Source organism: Marmota flaviventris, chromosome 4 (assembly GCF_047511675.1).
Source record: "Marmota flaviventris isolate mMarFla1 chromosome 4, mMarFla1.hap1, whole genome shotgun sequence".
Taxonomy (NCBI): Eukaryota; Metazoa; Chordata; class Mammalia; order Rodentia; family Sciuridae; genus Marmota; species Marmota flaviventris.
The window spans coordinates 16,658,797-16,678,872 of NC_092501.1; the positions used below are offsets into that span (position 1 = coordinate 16,658,797).

The window sequence follows — 20,076 nt, forward strand, 5'->3', positions numbered from 1 at the left end:
GCAACAAGCAGAATGAGGAAAGGGGCTGCTGTCCGGGACCCTACTGCTTGTTCTATGGGAAAATAAGGAACAGTTCCTGGATGTGGGTTTTCACATCTGTGAAATGGGCTTGCTAACACCCACAATACTGCAGGGGAGAAGAGCCCAAATGAACCAGCAAAGAGAAGGCAGAACTCCGGGGTCTTCTGAGGCTGTCCATCAACTGGAGTCTATTGGCCACCAAGAGAACTGGGGCCTATGAGCCCCCCGCTTCTTCCCTACCAGAACTGTGAAGGAGGCCAATGCCACTCCCACCCCCACCTCTGTTTGGGGCTCTAGTGTTGTTGGAGTTATGAGCCACTCCTGCACAGAGGCTCCAGGGACTCTGAAGTCATGTCTGTACCCCTGCAAGTGGCCTTGTCCAGAGGGGAGGGCAAACTCATTCCCTTACCAGGCTTTGGCCTCTCTAAGAGCGTCCTGCTCAGTTCACAAGAGGGAACCGGGGCCCCTCTATCACCACTCCCACCAGCCCCCTCCCAGGCCTCCCAGGTCTGCCACCCCCGCCACCCCGTCTGGTGCTCTGCCCTGGCACGCAGCCCGTGGCCTACCTGTTTTGGGGTCTACGTCAGCTGGTAAGTGTGGCGGCGGGTTTCCCGGGGTGAAGTGTTCGTTGCTATAGGTGATAAGAGGCGTGAGCGGGTGGACATGGTGAGGGTGCTGCACCACCGGCACTTTGTTCGACTGCGGGGAGGGAGAGAGCAGAGTGACACGTCGAGCCAAGCCTTCAGAGCAGGGCCCTGCAACGCCCCCAGACCTCAATTTTGTGAGATGCATTCAACTCTGCCTGTCCCCCACTTCCCCGGTCCAGCTCCCCGCTGAGCCTGGCATTTAAAATGTCTTCTCCATCCCTACCCAGCACAGAGCCAGAGAGTGCACTTTTCCCATCGGCAGGTGGGTCGAAAGTGGGGGCTGTCATCTCCCAGCCCTACTGTGCTCCTGCCCACGGGGGAGGAGTCTCCCACTCAGGCCCCCACCACAGGACTCTGCGAGGCAGGCAGGGCTTTGCAGGGACCAGCAAGGAAAGCCTTCCTCTACAAGAAAACTGCCAGGACCCAAATGCACCCAGTGAGCCTCCCTATCTGCCTCCCCCCGCCCTTCAGAAGGCGGGCACTCTACAAGCCTTTACAGATCTCAGGGATGAAGATCCCCACTCGGGCTCTGGGTGGGAGTGTGAACTTTACCAGAAAGCTCTAACTGCCTGGCAAGCACCTGCATATTTTATGCAGATTACGCAGCACTGATTCATTAGGAGTTTCATTAGGAAGTCATCAGGGACCACTAATAAATTAACTGGATGATGATGAATTGGGCTAATAAAAGGTATGCATTTTAGAAATGGGCAGCCGGCTCTTGCAAACAAAGTACAAGTATTTTTGTGTGGGGGCAGGGTGGGTCAGAAGAGAGAAATGGGGAAAAAGAGAAAGAAAGAAAAGCATTTAAAGTATGTTTCTCGGTGCATCCCGAAGCTCTCTCGGATGGCTCTCCTCTTCCCCACCCCACGCTAGTCCAATCCCCTCCTCTATGCTACACTATAACTCAGCCCAGCAAGATCACAAAGAAAAAATTAAGCTGAAACAAGCGAACTACTGGGCCATTTACTGAGAGTAATCCAATTGCAAAAAACCCTATTCCCAATAGAGGATTTTCACTAAAATCCTACAACAGGGACATTTAACCAGATTAGGTACCAGCGAAGATAAAGAGGCTAGTATTAGATGATGAATGGATTAGAGTCAAGTTTCATTTCAGAACGTGTCTTCATTTCCTTTTATTACTTTTAGGAAGGCGCAACTTGCATTAACATCAAGGAAAGGGAACTGCATTAAAAGAAAAGGAGTCAGGTTCCATGCTGCCCACTAGCGCCTCTTGAGCTCAGGGACCACGGAGCAGTCTGTTCTCACCAGGTTTCTTCTTGTCCTTTTTTTTTTTTTTTTTTTTTAAATATGGGTGAGGAAGGCACAGGATGCAGGAAGGACAAACACTTCACCACAGTGCACCATGGGGGCTGTGCACAGAAAGACATATGTCTCACCAGATGAGCCAGAAAGAACTACTGAAAAAGAACACCTCCAAACAGCCTGCTTTGGCGATTTCTATAAACCACAGGACTCTCGCAGAAAGGGGCTAGTTGTCGCTTGCAGAAACCTGGTTACCATCTTGCAATCAAAATAACTGAGTTAAAAGCCATCAAAGCAGAGGGAGCTTTTGAGAACAAACATATCCTTAGTGTCAGGAGCTAGCAAGGTCAAGGCCAGGTGGTATACAACTAGGCAAAGGGCCCCTGTGCCCGGGCCAGTGGCAGTACCTGTGGAGGTACTGAGGGGACCTTGAGGAAAACATTTACATTCAGAACAACTAGAGAAGGAATGAACAGATGACTCCCCACAGTGTGCTGGGTGTTGGGAAAAGAGAAAGGGAAGGGAGTAGAGAGATAGACAGACAGACATCGCCAGGAGCACTGGCACATGCTGCAATCCCAGAGACTCAGGAGGCTGAGGCAGGAGGATCACAAGTTTGAGGCCAGCCTCAGCAACTTGAGAGACCCTGCCTCAAACATTAATAGGAGCTGGGGAGGTAGCTTAGTGCTGCAGGGGCCTAGTGTTCAATCCCCAGTACTTAAAAAAAAAAAAAAAAGAGAGAGACAGACAGACAGACAGAAGACAGAGATGGTAGAGAATGGACACCAGAAGGAAAGGGAAATGACTATGGCTGTCTTCTAGAAGTTTCCGGTTTGGGTGGAAAGATAGGCAACTACTAACATGAAAGAAAGCAAGCGTAGAAAAATAGTGACCCCAGCAGAACCACACATACGGGGGGGGGGGGGGGGGGAAGGCTGCCACTTGGGGGTGGGGGGCTGCTCAGGAAGTGGGACCATGGAAGGGAGCAACTGGAGGAGGAGGGGCTGGTGGGGGCAGGGAAGCCAGCAGCTGCCAAGGCTGACGGAGACTGGCAACTCTCGGAGGCCTTCTGTGACTTCTCATCCCCAGGCTGGGCAATCTCAAGGGGAACCTGGCCCGTAGTTCTAGGCTCAGGACCAGGCACCTGGGCTGCTGCAGAGTGCCATGGTGAGAAGCCCCAGCCAGAGAACCACAGGGACCAGGCAAGCAGAGCGGGTACGGGGTGCGAGTTCTAATCATGAACCAAGCCCCAGTTCTCGAGAACCCACAGGGGCGCTGGCACAGGACCTAGCACGGGTCAGGCTATGAATTATGGTGGCTGGTTATTACTGTCACTGTTAGGGAGGAGCGGCCTGGCGACATGGCTCTGTCTGCGGTTCAGAAGCATGAGTCCCAAGCCACCTTTCAAACAGGACCCATGGGAAATGGGGGGGAACTCTTTCTCCACTCGCACAGAAACAGATGAAGACCACATTTTTTGGCAACAGAGAAGTGGGTGTAGAGATTTAAAATTTAAGTCTCCCCCTTCCTCTTAAATACATGTACGAAAGCAATTTTAACCCAGTCTGAGCTCTGGGATGGCTGCCAGCGACCCTGTGTGATTCGGAGACCAGAGCCTAGCCAACTAGTCTTTTACTGTCCATTCAAAACTCTAGAGCATGGTGATGGAGCAGGAGTGCACGGGGGACCAGGGGACCAGGCGCTCCTGGCTCTGGGAGATAATAATAAGAATCCTATTAGGGCATGGTGCCCCTCCACAGCATAACCACAACTGCTTCCCAACCAAGAACAGAGAACTCTGTGGTCATTTCTGCCAAGGCCAGGTCTATCTGGTGCTCCACCCAGCTAACCGGATGGCTTTTATGAAGTGAGGATTTTCATCTTGCAAATGCCTGTGTCTCTCCAGTCTCAGACCCCACAGTCCTTCCTTTCCTTATCATATTCTGCCCATGGCAGGGGTAGGATATGCATCTTTCATAGCCCCACTATAACTGTTTCCTAAGGAAGGACTACTGTGCCTTCTAGAACTTTGTATCCTCTGCTATGCCCAGTCTGTGGGAGCCATGAGCACCATCTCAAAAATGCCTGAGAATCAGAAACTGCAAGTGGTGGAGGAAGAGGACAGGAAGCCACTCACAAGACGCTGGCTTCAAGGGCAGCTGGCTCTGAACACACAGCCTACTTAGAATCAGGGATCAGGCTGGCTGGCCCTTTAAGAACCACTCAGCCCAGTGTCCCACAGACACCAGCTCAGTTAAATCAATGCCTGTAAAATGCTTTCAGAGCCCACTGGATTTGCACAGGGTCCAAAAATGAGGGCTGTGAGCTTGAGGAAAACTAAGGTGTAAATTCTGCTCCAGTGGTCTTACTGTGTGACCAGGGGAACAAAGACCTATCTCTCTAAAGGGCACATGAGAACAGTGTCTACCTCGAGAGGTTGTTGTGGAAAGCTGAGTAAGATCTCATAAGTAAGGTGCTCAGCACAGTGCCTGGTGCACAGCTAAACGCACCATGAAAAAATAATCAAAGCTGGGCACGGTGGCTCACACCTATACTCCCAGAGGCTGGGGAGGCCGAGACAGGAGGATGGCGAGTTCAAAGCCAGCCTCAGCAATGGCAAGGTGCTAAGCAACTCAGTGAGACCCTGTCTCTAAATAAAATACAAACCAGGGCTGGGGATGTGGCTCAGTGATCGAGTGCCCCTGAGTTCAATCCCAGGTACCAAAAAATAATATTAATCATCATCATCATCAAGTGACTATGAATGATGATGAGGTCAGCTGCCCCTCCAGTCTCCTCTAATTAAATTCACAGGAAAATAAAATGCAGCCACAAACAGCACTCTTTATTTCAAAGGTAAGGCTGTGCAGGAAGATGTGTGGCCAACCTTCCTCAGACACATGCCCTTCTTAAAATGTAATATTTAATAAATATATCTCTGGTGAGAAATTCATTGCTTTATTGTGCCAGTGAACAAGACTGTCAAAGAGGAGCTAAATTTTTTTTGAAAATAAACAAAGACCAAAAAAAAAAAAAAAAGAAGAAGATACTTGGAGATGACCAAATCCCTGGAGAATCTGGGTGAGTGAGGACCTTGAAGAAGTCAGAGCTAATATAAATAAAACAAAGAATTCAAATAGCAAGATGTCCCCCCCCCCCCCGCATTCCCTCTCTCTCTGAACAGCTTCTACTTCTTAAAAAAGGTCTGCAGTCTTGTGTTCAAAACTGCGGCCCCCTCTCTAGGAAAATTCACATGTGACAAGGGACTTTGCTGGGGAGGGACACAGGCCACCCTCCAGATGTGCAGCACAGAAGCTACAGAAGCTAAGTCAAGAGGCGGTGCTGGGGTCCCTGCAGCGGGGTGGTAACGCCTGCCATACAAACAACCGCAACCCCAAACCTGAGCCTTTTAGGAAACGCCTTCCCTTCAACATGCCTTCAGAACTACCGGGTGTACACCATCAATGACAGGCAGCCAAGGGACGCTTCAGGAAGCACCCAAGGTACCAGTATTTAACCCTTTCAGAATGAGGAAATTTACGACTCTCTAAGCACAAGAACAAATTCTCATAAAATACCCCACATATTCCCAAACTACCATCCGGAGCTGCCCATGCACACCAGCACCATCAGCACCAGGCGCTCACCTAGGAGCGCCCCACTCCAGGACCTCATCTGGAAGGTCTGAGGGTAGGAAAGGGACTGGCCAACCACCAGACCCAAAGTGCCATCCCAGCCCCGTTCAGGGAGGCCCCTGCTTCAGGGAGCCAGCTGTGGTCAGCCTCCATGTTGAGCATGTGACATATTTATTCTATGAAACCTCCTGACAAACCTATGGAGCAGTTGGCATTTGCTATTAGCTCCATGCAGTAAGCATCTCCCAGGTCACATCCTTGGGAGATGGCTTTTCCAAGCCATGCAGCCCCACATGCCTACCTCCACATCTTGCAACTGCAGCCACCTCAAGTGGAGTAAGAGGCACCCCACGAGATCAGCCAGGGACAGGCTTCCCAACTGGATGCAGATACTCCAGGGCTCTGAGCGGAAATCAGTCCTCAAATCTCCTAGTGACTCCCCCGGGCCTACCCCAGTTTCACCAAACAATGTTCCCTGCCCATCCCACCCCGACCCCCAAGCCCAACATTAGGAGCAGATCAGGACTCCCCAATTCCTCCAGGCTCACCCTGGCCATAGTGCAGATTTTTTTCTTTAGCAGGGGTAAAGGAAAAACCACCATCAGGCTGGCTGTGGAGGAGCACAGCAGGCTGGGTGGTGGGGGGTTAAGACATTTACTAGGATGCTTCTGCTTCCCCAATACAAACATGCAGTATTAGGACCCAGCAGGATTCTGATAATAAAAACTCTACATGTGGTCAGTTCTGAGCTTCCAAGAAACTAAAAAACTCAAAAAAACTGAACTCATTAAGTGAAGCAAACAATATCTATTTAAAAGAAGCCCCAAATCCTCACCTGACTTCAAATTAGTAGGGCTTTCTGCTTTCTACCTGGAGAAACTGCTATTTCCAAAGCAAAGCCCTCCCCTGCTCTGTTCATTAAGTTCCATGGGTTTTGAGCATTGAATAGTTAAATCATGAAGAAAAGGTCCTTTAACGGCCCTCAAAGCACACAAAGCCTTTCGACTGGAGTATTCACAGAACTACAGTGGGGGGAGTGGGAGGGGCAGCCCCTATGGCTGACCTTTGACCTTTTGAGAACCCTTAAGTGTAGTGTTCTGCAACTTGGCCATGCCACCCTCATCGCCCAGCGCCCACACACCCGCCAAATGCTACTCATAAATTGGGACTTGGCAAGTAAAAGATTGATTAAGGCCCTTCCCCATCCCTCTGCCAGCCCCCTCTAACCCCAGCCCCTCAACCTCCCATAACTAGGGGCAACCTGAAGGGAATGAAAGCTTGCCTTTCACCTCCGCAACCTATTAATCAACGGACACTGAAAACAAATAGAGCCATTGCTAGCGGGTCTCTCCACCGGCCTCCTCCTCAGCACCCCACCCCCTGGCTCTCTCTTTCTTCAGAAGAAAAATGGGGCCAGAAAGTGCCTTGGAGCCCAGCACAATAAAACAAAAGCCACACAGAGGAGCATTTGTCAGCCTCTTGCCCTCCTCGGGTGGATACGGAAGGTCTTCAGTGGTCTTAAATTACGAGGGGCTGGTAAGGGCTTTGGGAAGGGCCACTGCTCACTCCGGGTTTACATAAAAAATGGGTTTATAGTTTATCCGTGCATTTTTCCAGATGCCGTCTATTATGGCAGCACCGAGGCCAATGGCAACTAGTAAAACGCTAATAGACGTCTCACGTCACTGCAGCCACAGAGGCTGGGGAGGAGGAGGGGCTGGGGTGACCTAGGAGGGGTGCTGCTTCTCAGTCATCCACAGCCCTCTGGTGATGCAACCCGTCCTGCTTTGGCCAGGCTCTGCAACAGTGGGTGGTGCAGTCAGTCAAGGTGGCCCTCCTACCCAGCAAGGGGTCCCCCAATGCTGGGCAACCCCCTTGGCCACTGGAAGCACCACAGGGGGGATGCAAGCAACCTGTAGGAGGCCAGCGTAGGTCTCCACCCGCCCAACACTCCCAACGCGCCTGCTCCATGGACAGAGGCAAAGGCTGGCAGGGGCTCCTTCCGGGCCCCAGGTGGGCTTCCTCTCAACAGGGCTGCCTCCTCCATCCCTTTCCTCTCTGCCACCGGAGACACCCAGGGCAGGGTCCCCCCGCCCCCCAACACACACAGCTTCAGCTAATGGGGCTTTGTTTTTTTTTTTTTTTTAATGACAAAATGTCAATTGATAACTACTGTTGAAAATAATAATATAAGAGGAAAGCTTTCTCCAGGTTTGAATTTTTACTTAAAGAAACAGGTGGGAAGAGAAGAGATCTACCATGAGCTGCAGAAATGAAACGTTCCCCTGCCGCGGCAGCGCTCCGCCTGCACCTCTGGCCCCCAGGTGCCGCAGACAGTGCCCACCGGTCCAGGCTACATGGCTCCATCTTCACCACCCAGGGGCCTGCCAGGAAGGTGCTGCCTATTTGGTTTTAAAATTATCTATGGCTGGCTCCCCCCGCCCCTTTGGATCAAATCCATTCCAACAGCAAGAAGAGGAAGGGTGAATTCTCCCTGCCATTTGGGAAATTCTGCAGGCTCATAGTTTCTCATGGACTCACAGAGGCAGTAACATTCTCCTCCGGAGGAAATGACTGAACAGGCAGGCAGGAGAGGATAAACGGGCAGTCGGTTTTCATCCAAATTCTCACGCACACGCATATACGGAGAACTAACTCGAACCATCTTAAGTCCCTGGGTTGCGGGCAGGGGCTTCTAAAATACGGTCACCCAGCTGGGCACATGCCAAGCAGACCACCAAGCGATGAGGGCCTAGAAGGTCAAGTTCAGCTCCTCTTAACGACCTTTCCAAATTCTCACCAGGGAGGTGGACAGCAGTGGAATAGGGCTGGAGGTGTCGGGGTGGGCACATGAGGGGGGCATTCAAATCCGGAAGATGTGCTCCAGCTGCTGAGCTCTGTGCAGACGGCAGCCAAGGCCCAACCAGCCAAGCTGTGCTTTCACAGGCTCTTGAACAATTACTTCCAGTTAAGTTCATTAAACATAATTTATTTCCACTCATTCTCATTTATTTTCCAATAAAAAGAAAGCATCCCATTGTGCCTTCCCCAACTAACTCTTAAAACACTTGTGAGCTTAAGTCTAGGCCCGCTGGTCCAGTTTCACCCCTGGCCAGCCGGTTTCCAGAGCTTCTTTCCTGCCGGCCTCTCTCCAGTGGCATACCTCTGCACCAAACTTTGCAACCCAGAGGTCAGCAAGAGGGTGCACCACAGGGTCCACTGACTGTCCTAATCCTCTACCAGGCCACGGCGATGAAGGACCGGCCACTTCACCCATAAGTAATTTCCCAGGAATTTGCAACCTCCTCCCTCCCTCCAAATATTTCTCTACTACTTGGGTATTAAATGATTAGTGTTAGCATAATCAATCTTGTTGAGCATCCGGGTTTGCAGAAAATGTTTGGGAACTGGGTAAGAGGGTACAGCTGTTTCTAGGAGATCTGATTTTCAAAACAGAACCAGGGATAAACCTAACCTATTCCAAATGAAGCACTCCAAAAGCCCAAATTTGAAACTGACTTTTAAAAATAATGATTTCCAGTCCCCACCCTACAGCAAACACAACAACCCCAAACCTAGAGATTCCTAAGTATGATGGAAGGAAATCACCAATTTTGATTGAGAGGAGATTTTAAGCCGGTAAGGGTTCTTATATCCTGGGAGTTCAGGAAAATAGTATTAAGCAGAATCCGACACTACCTTCCTAACTGACACGTAAGAACAGCTGCTAAAATGTCTTTTATTGTTCTCTTGAACCCTGGGCCTAACTTTTCAATCTTAGTCTGTATTTGGAAATCATGCCTGCTCTGTGGAGCCGGACACAAGCTCAAGAAACAGCTATTTCCTTCAGAGATGAAGCACATTTTCTCTCTAGACAAGAGCAGGTTAACTTAGAGGAGGAACAGATATTTCATTTATGGGCCCCAAAAGTGCAAATGCCCAAACCCTGGGATCTCAGCAAGAGGTCAGTAAACCGTGCTCTACTGCTGCATTCTGCCTGTGAGGACCCCAAATACGGGCATCTGTTAAAGGGCAAGACAGTGTTGGAAGATGACAGTGTTGCCACCAGGTCAGCAGGGCCAAATGTGGTTGTTGGAAGTTCAAGGTCAGGAGGGAATGACGGAGGCAAAGTTCAATTTTTAAGAATACTCAAATGTGTGCAGAAACACGTAATCTGCAGGGCATGTCAGGATGTCATCACATTCCACTGCAGAAGGAAAGAATTCCATTACATAGCTCAGCCGGGCCCCCCACCAACTCCAAACCACCAAGGGGAGGCCCTGTTGCTTCCAGAAAACACAGATGCAGCAGCCTATTGTGACAACACAAAGATCATGATATCTGTATCGCTGGAGTCGGGAATTCACCCACTGAAAGCAACTCCCTTCTCGGAAGATGTCAAGAATGGAGATTTATCCTCCCAAAGCAGCAGGACAGCTAGTAAGTAACCCAAAGCCATTTCACTAAACAAGGGCCTAGGACCCCTCGGAAACCTTGAAATGGGCTGATGCTGGGTGTGAAATCCGCGGTAACCAGTCTGCACTGCACTCAGAATGAACTAGAAAGCTGAGCACAACCAGAGAGGAAGACTTTACACCTGTCCTTGCTTTGCACTCAATCACCTGCCACTCTGGGCTTTAGAAATGTTCAATATGGGCTGCGGTTGTGGCTCAGCGGTAGAGCTCTCGCCTAGCACGTGCGAGGCCCTGGGTTCGATCCTCAGCACCACATAAAAATAAATAAATAAATAAAGGTATTGTGTCCAACTAAAAAATACATATTAAAAAAATGTTTAATATGACATGTAGGACTTAATTCACAATTCTGAAAACATTATGGATTCTCACAGTCTGTGATATATTTCATTCCTTCTCCCCCCCAAAAGTGGATCTGAACTGGTCAACCACTGCAAATATTTCTGTTTGGACGTTCAACAACAAAAATTTTACTACTTTTATTAGTCACATAAAGATAATAAAATAGCTGGCTCTAAATTAAAGAGAATTCCCTTCCTGCTTTAGGCAAATGATTTGACTTGATCATGGAAGAGGACGGTGTCTTTACTCCCAACCTGGACTGGGCAGCGCCTCCTTCCCCAAACACCAGAGTACAGCGAGCTGTCCAGCAGTGCCGTGTGCTCGGGTCTCCCAAACACACTGTTTTATTAAGTTCAGAAAATACAGACACCACCAGCATCACCAGAACCCGGCAAGGCCGACGTCTACATTTGGAGATGGAAAATAAATACAACCAAAGACCGTCCCGGCAAGTGGGCATTCAGCGTGACAGCAGCCCCGCCACTGTGAGAGCCGGGAGCGTGAGACCTTCTCGAGCTCCGAAAGCGTGCCCCTCGATGAGGCAGGCCACTTCCCCTTCTCCCTCTTGCAGGGGAGCCCACTCTGGTGGGTGAAGGGGGGACAAAACGATGTGTTAGAAGAAATCTCCAGCCCTGCCACCCCTTCCCAAACTCCAGCCTGCCAGACTGGAAGGAGGGCTCTCTCCTCCCCATCTTTTTTTTAACCCTTTCTCTCCCTCTCCAAAAAAAGGTGCTGTGAAAAGGACACAGGGAAAGGACTCAGCCCGAAGTGACCAGGGATTCTCATCCCTGCCCCCCTACCGCCATCGGATTTATTTTTAATTAAAGAAAAAAAAAAACTTATTTAAGAAAGAAAAGAAAGCATAAGTTTAGTGGTAAAGACCATGAGTGTGGTGACACACACAGACACACTACACACACACACACACACACACACCGCTACTCACCCAGCAATTCAAATTGAGGTGCCAACCGCCCAACTGCTGCAAGAGAGAGACCCCGGAGGCCACTGTGCCCCCCTTGCCACTCAAATCCTCCATCCCCACTAGAACTGCATCCCTGGGGTACATAACAGCTCGGGTTTCCTTCTCTCCACCTCTGAAAAAACTTTCCCTGTACCTTCACGATGGGCCTGGGCCAGCTTTTTTTTTTTTTCCCTCCCTCCTGGCTTTTCTCACTTTCCTTTCTCCTCCCGGCTTCCCCTCCTTTTATACCGCTCACTGAAAGAGCTGGAAAAAAACATCTTAAAAGATGGAGAAGGCTCCAGATTTCTGGCCAGATACACTCAAAATGCTCCAAGTTCTCCACTCATGTTGCCTATAATTACTTTGCTAACTCTTCCCCCTGCATACCCATCCCTAAGAAATTTTTAAAATTTAAAAAACTACCAATAATCAAACTCAACTGGTTGCAGATTAAAACAAATTTTTTTTTTAAACTCCTTCTAGTTCCTAATCTTTAATAGGGCAGAATCCATGAAGGATTGGGCGGAAGGCCCATTTTCCCCAGCCAGCTCAGGGCACCTAAGAAAAGTCCCCCTCCCTCACCCGTTACCTTGGGCAGCAGGGACAGAGCTGCCGCTAAGAGTAGCAAAGAAATTACGGTCAGCCATGAGGGAAATGATCAACCGGATGCGGTAGGCAGGCACTTTATCTGCAAGATTGTCAAATCCCTCATAACAAATTTCTTAGGGAAAGGGCTGCGATGGGAGAGGGGGAGGGAGGAGGAAAGTATATTTTCTTGTCACAGTGACACGGAAGTGACACTTTGCAGGGCCTCGCCTGCAACTCGTACACACCCTCTCTTCCTTCCAGAGTGAGAGATTCTGCCTGAAAGGTTTTCAACTGACCTCCCTGGAAGCAGGAGCGACCAGGCTTCGTGCGCTCACTGGCATTGCGAGAGTCGGACCTTTGACCAACTCCTTTCTTGGCTGATGAGTTTTGTGAGCTGTCCCCAGAAAGAGCAGGAAGAGAAGGAGGAGTAAAGAGGGCAGCAGAAGAGGAGAGGAGAGGGGAGGCAAAGGCAGAGATAGGGACGCGTGGGGGAATCCCATAAACCCAACTTACTTTTCCCGGGGCTCTCATAGGATCCAGGGCTGGGTACATTCGTGTGGGTTTAACTTAATTTGAGTTGAGACCCTGAGACATCACAGGCCTGAAATCGTCTTTTACATGCAGCGAGGGGGGGGGTGGGCGGGAGGGTGCTGCTCAAGGAGGGGTTAAGCCAGAGAGCAGAAGTCCCGAGGACAAAACTCATCCACAATTCCTTTCTGGTCCTTTCCCACCCCAAGAGTTAAGTCATTTCACCCACTTCAAAAACCAAAGGAGACAGCTCCAATTTACACGCAGGTAAGAAAACATCTTACACCTGTCCTACCGGAAACAAGACCAGTGGCCAAAACTTGGTTTCTCTGGCGGCAGGACACCTAACATAAAGGAGGTGGTTTTAATTTACTGCACTGATTGCCGACCGTTCATCTCCAACCCCACAGGACTGTTTATGATGTACATCTTTAAGCGATGTTAATACATGGGCCAAGTTAATAACCCCTGCCCCCCCCAAAAAAAAAAAAAAACCTAACAACAAAAACAAGGGCTGGAAGGACTTAAACATCACAAAAAAGTAAGAATTCTTGATTTTCTTTTTTAAAATACTGCTCCATGGCCCCTCTTTCTGGACTTATCTGGCCTTCCTGTGTAAGTGTCAGGCAGCAATCTTTAAGGCCCTTAATACCAAAACAAAACCCTGCCATTTCCCTTTACATGGCGCTAACAAAAGCAATGAGCCTCCAGTTTGACAAGTAAAAAGCCCCAGCCACACAGCCCCCTAATTGCCTTCCCTCCCTCTATTCACACAGACCACCACACTGCTGGCAGCTGCCTTTGTCGCACATGCAGTTTCTTAAGTAAACTGCAAGTTCTCTGCCCGCTGATGGACAGCTCCCAATCACAGCAGCAACACTCAGCAAAGTGCTGCAAACATGACGGGCAACTTTGACTAAGAATTTATTTTCTGGCTTTTTCAAAAGACAAGGAAAATGGAAACAGCAAGAAGAGCCAACACATTCCAGACAGACCCCCTCCCCCTCCTCCTTAAAAGGAAAAGGGAAACCTCTTGAGTTTCTTCAAATTAAAGACTGGAAAGACACTTTTTCCAGAAATCTGCTGTCCCATCACACTGTCCTGAATTCATCCTCAGAGCACCCCAATTTGTTGGCACCCACATGCAGTGCCTTGAACATTGCCATAAAGAAATGGAGCACAGCAAAGTTCTATGGAATTAACAAGGGGAAAAACCCTAACCCCCCCCCCCAAAAAAAAACACCTGAGAGTCATTTCTTTTAGCACGAAATCATGATCATGTGTTGGAGAAAGGAAAGGGGGGTGGAGTGCTATTTACATCCTGCTGTTTTTCTTCACAGTATCAGCGGAAGTTTTGTTTTTTTAAATAAAGAGGTTTGAGATGACTGGAAGGGGAAACAGGTCTTGGAAGACTATTTAAACATGAAAAGGAGAAAAATGCAGACACTTCATGACAATATTTGGGATTGGGGAGGAGGGAGCCAGAAGGGTGGAGCACTATGATTTTTAACTCAGCGAACGAAAAGCATCCAAGTGCCCCCCACCCCCCGTGCGCGCAGATATTCCCTTCCAAGTTAGACAATAATCATCATAAAGTATGTTGCACGGGGGTAAGAAAGTACGGAATAAACGGTATTGTCCATTTCTTTTATCCCTTTTTCTCTTTTTTTTAAGGACCTTTAAAAAAAAAAAAAAGCCTCCATCCATCAGGCACCTTACCAGTCAAGGGACATCAATCTTAAAGTTACTGCGAAGTGACAGCGGACGTTGCACGGGCTGCGCGCAGAGCATGCGAGGGTGCCGAGGGCTGCGCAGCGCTGGTGGCGGCAGGCCGGCCACCGCCGCGCACCTGCACAGCCCGCGGGCGCCGCTTACCATCTAGAGCGGGTCGCGGCGCTCCCCTTCCCGCCGCCGGCTCGCGGGCATGCTGCCGCGCCGAGGGCCGCCGGGCCGCGCCGGCCACGGGCTCCACTGGAGGGCAGCACCCGCCCTGCAGCCCGCGCCGCCGCCGCGCGCCCGCAGCACAGGGGAGCAGCACACACCAGCAGCGCCGCCAGACAAGATGCTCACGCACAGTTCCATTCACAGAATTATCTCGCTTGACGGGGAAGCGCACAATAACCGGGATCTCCCCGGTTCCACAACAATCCATCCCCCCAAAAAAGGGAGGGGGCGTTAAAAAAAAAAAAAAAAGGCAGGGCTTTCTTACTCTTCTCTTTTTCCCCCCAACCCGGCATTCAATCAAAAGAACAAAGCCTGATATTTTGTTTGCCGACTTGGCAAACATAAAGGCAATTTCAATAGTCCAAAGGAGTTCACCTAAGTTGGTGAAAGTAATGCTTTGCAGTTCTCCAGCGAAATTAAGCTTTAATAGCTATCTGATGCCATTCAGAGAAAGAAGGGGAGGAAACTGGCTGAATTTAGATAAAGTTAGAGGACCACTTCACTCGGAAGAAGTTTTTAGCCAGCCGAAAGTACCCTCTAAATTCTTGACAACATCCAGAGCTTAATTATCTTGCTGAATTCTTGTTTGGGGAGGGCGGGGGGATACAAAAACCAAAATAGACCATTAAAAACACCCATATGTCAGAGAATTCAGAACAATTTACTGTATAACATTTTCTCATGACCAACTTTAAAAAAAAAAAAAAAAAAAAAACCCTACCAAAACTTGTGGATGTGTTCCTTTAAAGCAAATGGTCCTAACACATATTAAACCACCGCTGCGCGTCTTCTAAGCATAGTAGGAAAAAATGACTATTGATCTTCAAATAGCGATAATTGAAAAGATCAAAAAGATTAAACAAAATCAAGAATGTGCTGACTTACCATGCTATGCTTTTTTGTTGCAACTTTGTAGAAATTTCACTCAAAGAAACTGCATCAGAGGTGTCAAATTTTTTAGCGGACTGTGATCGTATTATTTCCGCAGCCCTGCCTTCCAATGCTTCAGAACTTTTTCCCCTTTCTCTTTTTTGTTTGTGGTACCTAGCTTTTTGCTATAGACTTTAAAAGCCTTCAGCTCAGCAAACCAGCACAAATTATCTTGCCACCTTGCGCAGCTCTGATGCTTTGGCCGCTAACTTTGGAAGGCCCTTTACTACTGCATCAAAATTAGCATTGTCAAAGCAGTTAATGAATATTAATATTGTATTTGTCATTGGAGCCGGTCCGTTGCTGAACTCCAAGTCATCCATCAGGGACAAGATTAAGAACACAATTATTTCTGACTGACAGGGACCAAATCTGCTAGAATTTTTTTTTTAAACAATTCGGGGGGAAAAAACCCACAATATCATCATCTTAAGGTGTCTCCCAAGAGACTGGGAACCAGATTAATACGCTTTTAATGAAGTAGAGATCATTATGTATGAAGGGGAAAAAAAAAAAGAAAAGAAAAGATGTACTATTCAAGCTATTTAGTTATGGTGGCGGCTAGAAATTTTTTAAAAAATGCAGACGGCATATCTTTTTCGACAGCTGTCCAGATTTTATTCATACTGTTTCTAAAGAAAAAGACGACTTTTTTTTCCCCCTCCCTGAAATCTTTTCCTTTTTAAAAAAAGAACAGAGAACGAGCGATTCGTCCCATCTGGGATAATTTTCCATGTCTTCACTTTTACTGTGGCGGCTCAGGAAAGACAGCACGGTAAATAATTCCTACACAAATTTGACAAGAAACACCTTCATCAGCTCGGCTCCTTCCACCCTTATTCCCCAGGTTCCAAGCACTGTCTCTCTCACTTTATTCAGAATGAACCATTACATTTACTGAAACTCTTAAGTTCCCTTTCACAGTGACATCTTTGTGTCATCAACACACAGGAAACAACACAACTCAACGAAAGCCCCTCTTGCACATGCCGCAGATCCCGAAATGACATTAAGAGACAGTGCCCAGTACCCTCCAAAGGAGCCTACGTTATCCAAGTTAGGGTGCCGCAGAGCGGAAATGGAAGTTTTCTCAGGAATTAAACCAACCAACAGCAGCTTAATGAACAATCAGCCCAGAAGCAGAAAATGATTTACGAGATGACTACAGTAGAAGACTTTCTCTACACAGGCAAAAGATTAATTAAAAAGGTTTAAGTTTAAAAACTTGCAGCTTACCTGGCATAACCAACTTACATGAATACACCCAAATCATTTCAACATCTCTATCTGCTATGCAGAGTGACATCATGTATAACTATAATATACATATAGACATACAGATACAAATATAGAGCGATTTCTTAGGCATTTTAGGAATAGCGTGCTTCATTGGCTTGCTCCATATAAATTGTCTTCGAGACGATATTTCCACCCCCCTTTTCGTATTTTAAATGTGGTAAAAGGGATAAAATGACAGATGTGACGGTTAATCTACCCAATGAATCGCGGGGGTCTAGGTAAAGCTGAAATGGCCACTGAGCTAATCTTCAACACCCACTGACCACCCCACCAGCCCTCTAATACCATTATCAACCCTTAGATGAACATTCTAAATTAGAGTTTTGTTCGAAAAGGGTGTGAATCTGACCTTCGATGCTGGGAGGCCTGTGCTGTACATACAGATGGCAAAGTTCTTATTAAAAAAATTTTAAAGGTTTCTACTTTCTTGTGATTTGCATCTTTGAACTCTGTATCTTTACAACCTCCTCTTACACCAAAAAAAAAAAAAAAGCACCCTCCCAAACCCCCTCCTGCAACAGCCACTGATGTCATCTACCACACACCCACAATGTTTATACTTATCCCGAAGAAAGACCAAAGCAAAACCACTGAAAACAAAGAAAAATCCCAAACACACATACAAACATGCCACCTTGTCCCCAACTTGTCTTCTTCTCTCTTTCAATTTACCAGTAACTTGCCCACTGGTTTCTTTATGTCCAACAAATCTTTGGAACAGATCATAAAAATGTATCACTTTCTAAGTGGGGAGATGAGAGAGAAAAATCTTACAGGGGAATGGAGATGGAGCGCAATAAAGAATCCCATCTGTCTGTACACACATCGAGTTATGCTCTAAAGACCAGGAATTGGGGACTAAGACTTCCTTGGATCAAAATGGACTGGTAACAAATTAGCATTGTCCAGGTATTATTAACTTGAAAGAGAGATTCCCACTTTTTAAACAAATCAACTTCATTCTCATAATGTAATAAGCAGAAGTTCAAAGCGCCCTTCAAAAACCCCCGACTTTTTACTCTTCCCATCATCCCATGAAACCTACAAATGGTCCTTATGCAGGAAAACAGGGAGTCCTTATGCCTCTTTATTTCACAAAGGCCTGTGCATGCATTTCCCCCATGACCTGTTTATACCGAACTGAGATACATGCAAACACATACACATGTATATCTAACTAAAGATTCTTCAAGCACGGACTAGCTTCCAGATAGCCTGAGATGTCTAAATTAAGGACCCCTTGCATTAGCAATCCTCGGCTTCCCCATTCCTAGACAGAGCCTGCCTTTTCAGGGCCATGCACATATCCTTAATCTGCATCTTTGTGCGCTTTATACCAGAGTTGTTAATAGGCAGCTTTCTCTGCCTCTCTCTCGGCTTCCCCAGCACGACCGCATCAGCACTAGTATCAAATTAACTCTCCGACTTTGAAACTTATTGATCTGCTATTAAGACACCAGTGAACTTGATGAAATGAGTGCTGTAGGTGCAGTCATGACTTCAAAGTCTAGCACAGCCACATAAAGCAAGCGCCTTTGATCCTAACTCCGATCTACTGAGGGTTTAAAGCCCAGTTCTCCCTAAGCTGCCCTTCACTCTCGTCATGTCTGATGTCTCACCAACTAGCGACTTGATAATGTTAATAATGCAAATTTTACAAATGATTTTTACAATGGCAAAATTAATGATATGAATTGATGTTTCTTGCAACAGGGGTTTCTGCTCTTCTCTCCCCCATACCTTAACAAATGGAGCAACTGTGGTGGCTCAGGAGGATACCAGGTCCAGGTAATTCCCGACAAGGATCTACTACTGCCTTCTCTTACCTTTCCATTGTGCACCTAAAACTAAAGTCATTTCTAGAAATGTGGCTAATAACCCTCACAACTTTTATTCCTATAATTCTCACTTCCTAGTAAATAACTACTGTTGAACAGAAGCAGCCTCTTTTTGATGTGTGGTTTCTGTGTTTATGTCATAGTCAGTATAAAATCTTTTCTTGTGTGCAGAATTTCTTCTTGACAGTCACAAACCTGTAATAAGGTTGTAGGATTTTGTGCCCTCTGTTATCTTTTTCAATTAGGAATTATCCAAAGTGGTATTCAGACAAGAATCTGATTCTGTGGCATGGCACGTTTAAATACACGTTTAAATAATCTCTCGATCTGCCTAAACAAAACTTTTAATCCAAAGCCAATTGTCCTATCACCAAGGAATATGTGTGTAAATGTAGATTACACTTACAAATTTCTTCAGTAAATATTTTGAATCATAGATATTAAAAATAGGTTTCAAGTTTGGATTCTCTCTAAACAGAAAAGAGAAACCACAGTAATCAGTTTCATCAAGAAGTTTGGATTTACATAATATAAAAAGATGTCATGTTCTAGGTTGGAAAAAAAAAAATCTCATGTGTAACCAGAACAGCAAAATTTACCCAGAACCGCGTCTTGGTACTTGAGCGGAGAAATCAATTCCTGAGAATGAACCCTCTGCCAAGGTTATTCTCCATATGTTGATTTGGGACAGAAGAATGTACCTGACTAACAGACACTTTATGTGACCCTCTGACTCTACTACGCCTCGTAATATTTGGGTCACTGTGGTTCAGAATCTACTAATTATAGGAAGAAACTAATGGATATATTTTCCCCCATCAATATGGCAAAGTGTCTTCGCCATTCCAAATGTCAGAGCTGCCCCTGCCCATGGCAAAACATAATGGAAGTAATAAAAGGACCACAATTTCAATACTTGCCTTCGTTCTCCTGCATGTGTTGGGGGAGGGGAGGGTGCAATTAGCTGCTTTCCCAATGCCACTCTGATCATAAAATTTAGGGAGTAGTGACTTTGTGTAGGTGTTTTCCCTCCTCCCGCCCACCCCCAATGTTGATACTCACTTAACCTACTTGCAATTCTAAAGAAGTCAACACTTGATTGTGACAACGTTCAAAAGAATTTCCTCTGCCACTAGCACAGTAAAAAAACTTTCACCAATTAGTGCAGGAAAAAAGGAGGGAAAGCCACAGTGCTGGCGCTCAAAGAGCCAGGCCTTGCGGCAAATCTGTCATGTCGAGAGGATTGATCAACAGGACGGCAATTTCTAATGGCATGTTGTCATGAAAAGTCAGCCACAGGGAGCCACCTGCTTTGCTCCTCACAGACAGCTAGGAGAGGAAGGAAGGAAGAGGCGGGAGGGGGAGAAGAGGGGAGCCGCTCTCCATCCACTTCCCTGCCAGCTCCCTTTTGCTAACAATTTTGGTAAAGGTATCATGATTTTTCATTCAGTTGAAACATGTCAAGTCTCCAGCCACATTACCCTTTCCTGAAGCCCGGACGACAGTGGTTTGAAGGCTGGCTCTTCTTTTACCTCAATCTCTCTTCCCCCATTTTGCAAAGGCATCAGGGTACCTTTACATCAACATAGTCCCTCC

General features: G+C 47.2%; 1 protein-coding gene across 43 annotated transcripts in view; it reads right to left on the reverse strand.

Annotated features, from left to right (window-relative positions):
- Tcf7l2 (transcription factor 7 like 2) overlaps positions 1–20,076 on the reverse strand; it is a 187,957-nt gene that overhangs the window by 24,215 nt on the left and 143,666 nt on the right. For 42 of the 43 annotated variants that reach the window (XM_071610892.1, XM_071610897.1, XM_071610891.1 and 39 more), the window contains one exon: positions 588–720. In XM_071610892.1, the coding sequence (XP_071466993.1) occupies positions 588–720 (133 nt within the window). Of the gene's footprint in view, positions 1–587; positions 721–11,335; positions 11,933–20,076 lie in introns of those variants that run through there. The other variant, XM_071610910.1, reaches the window with a different exon arrangement.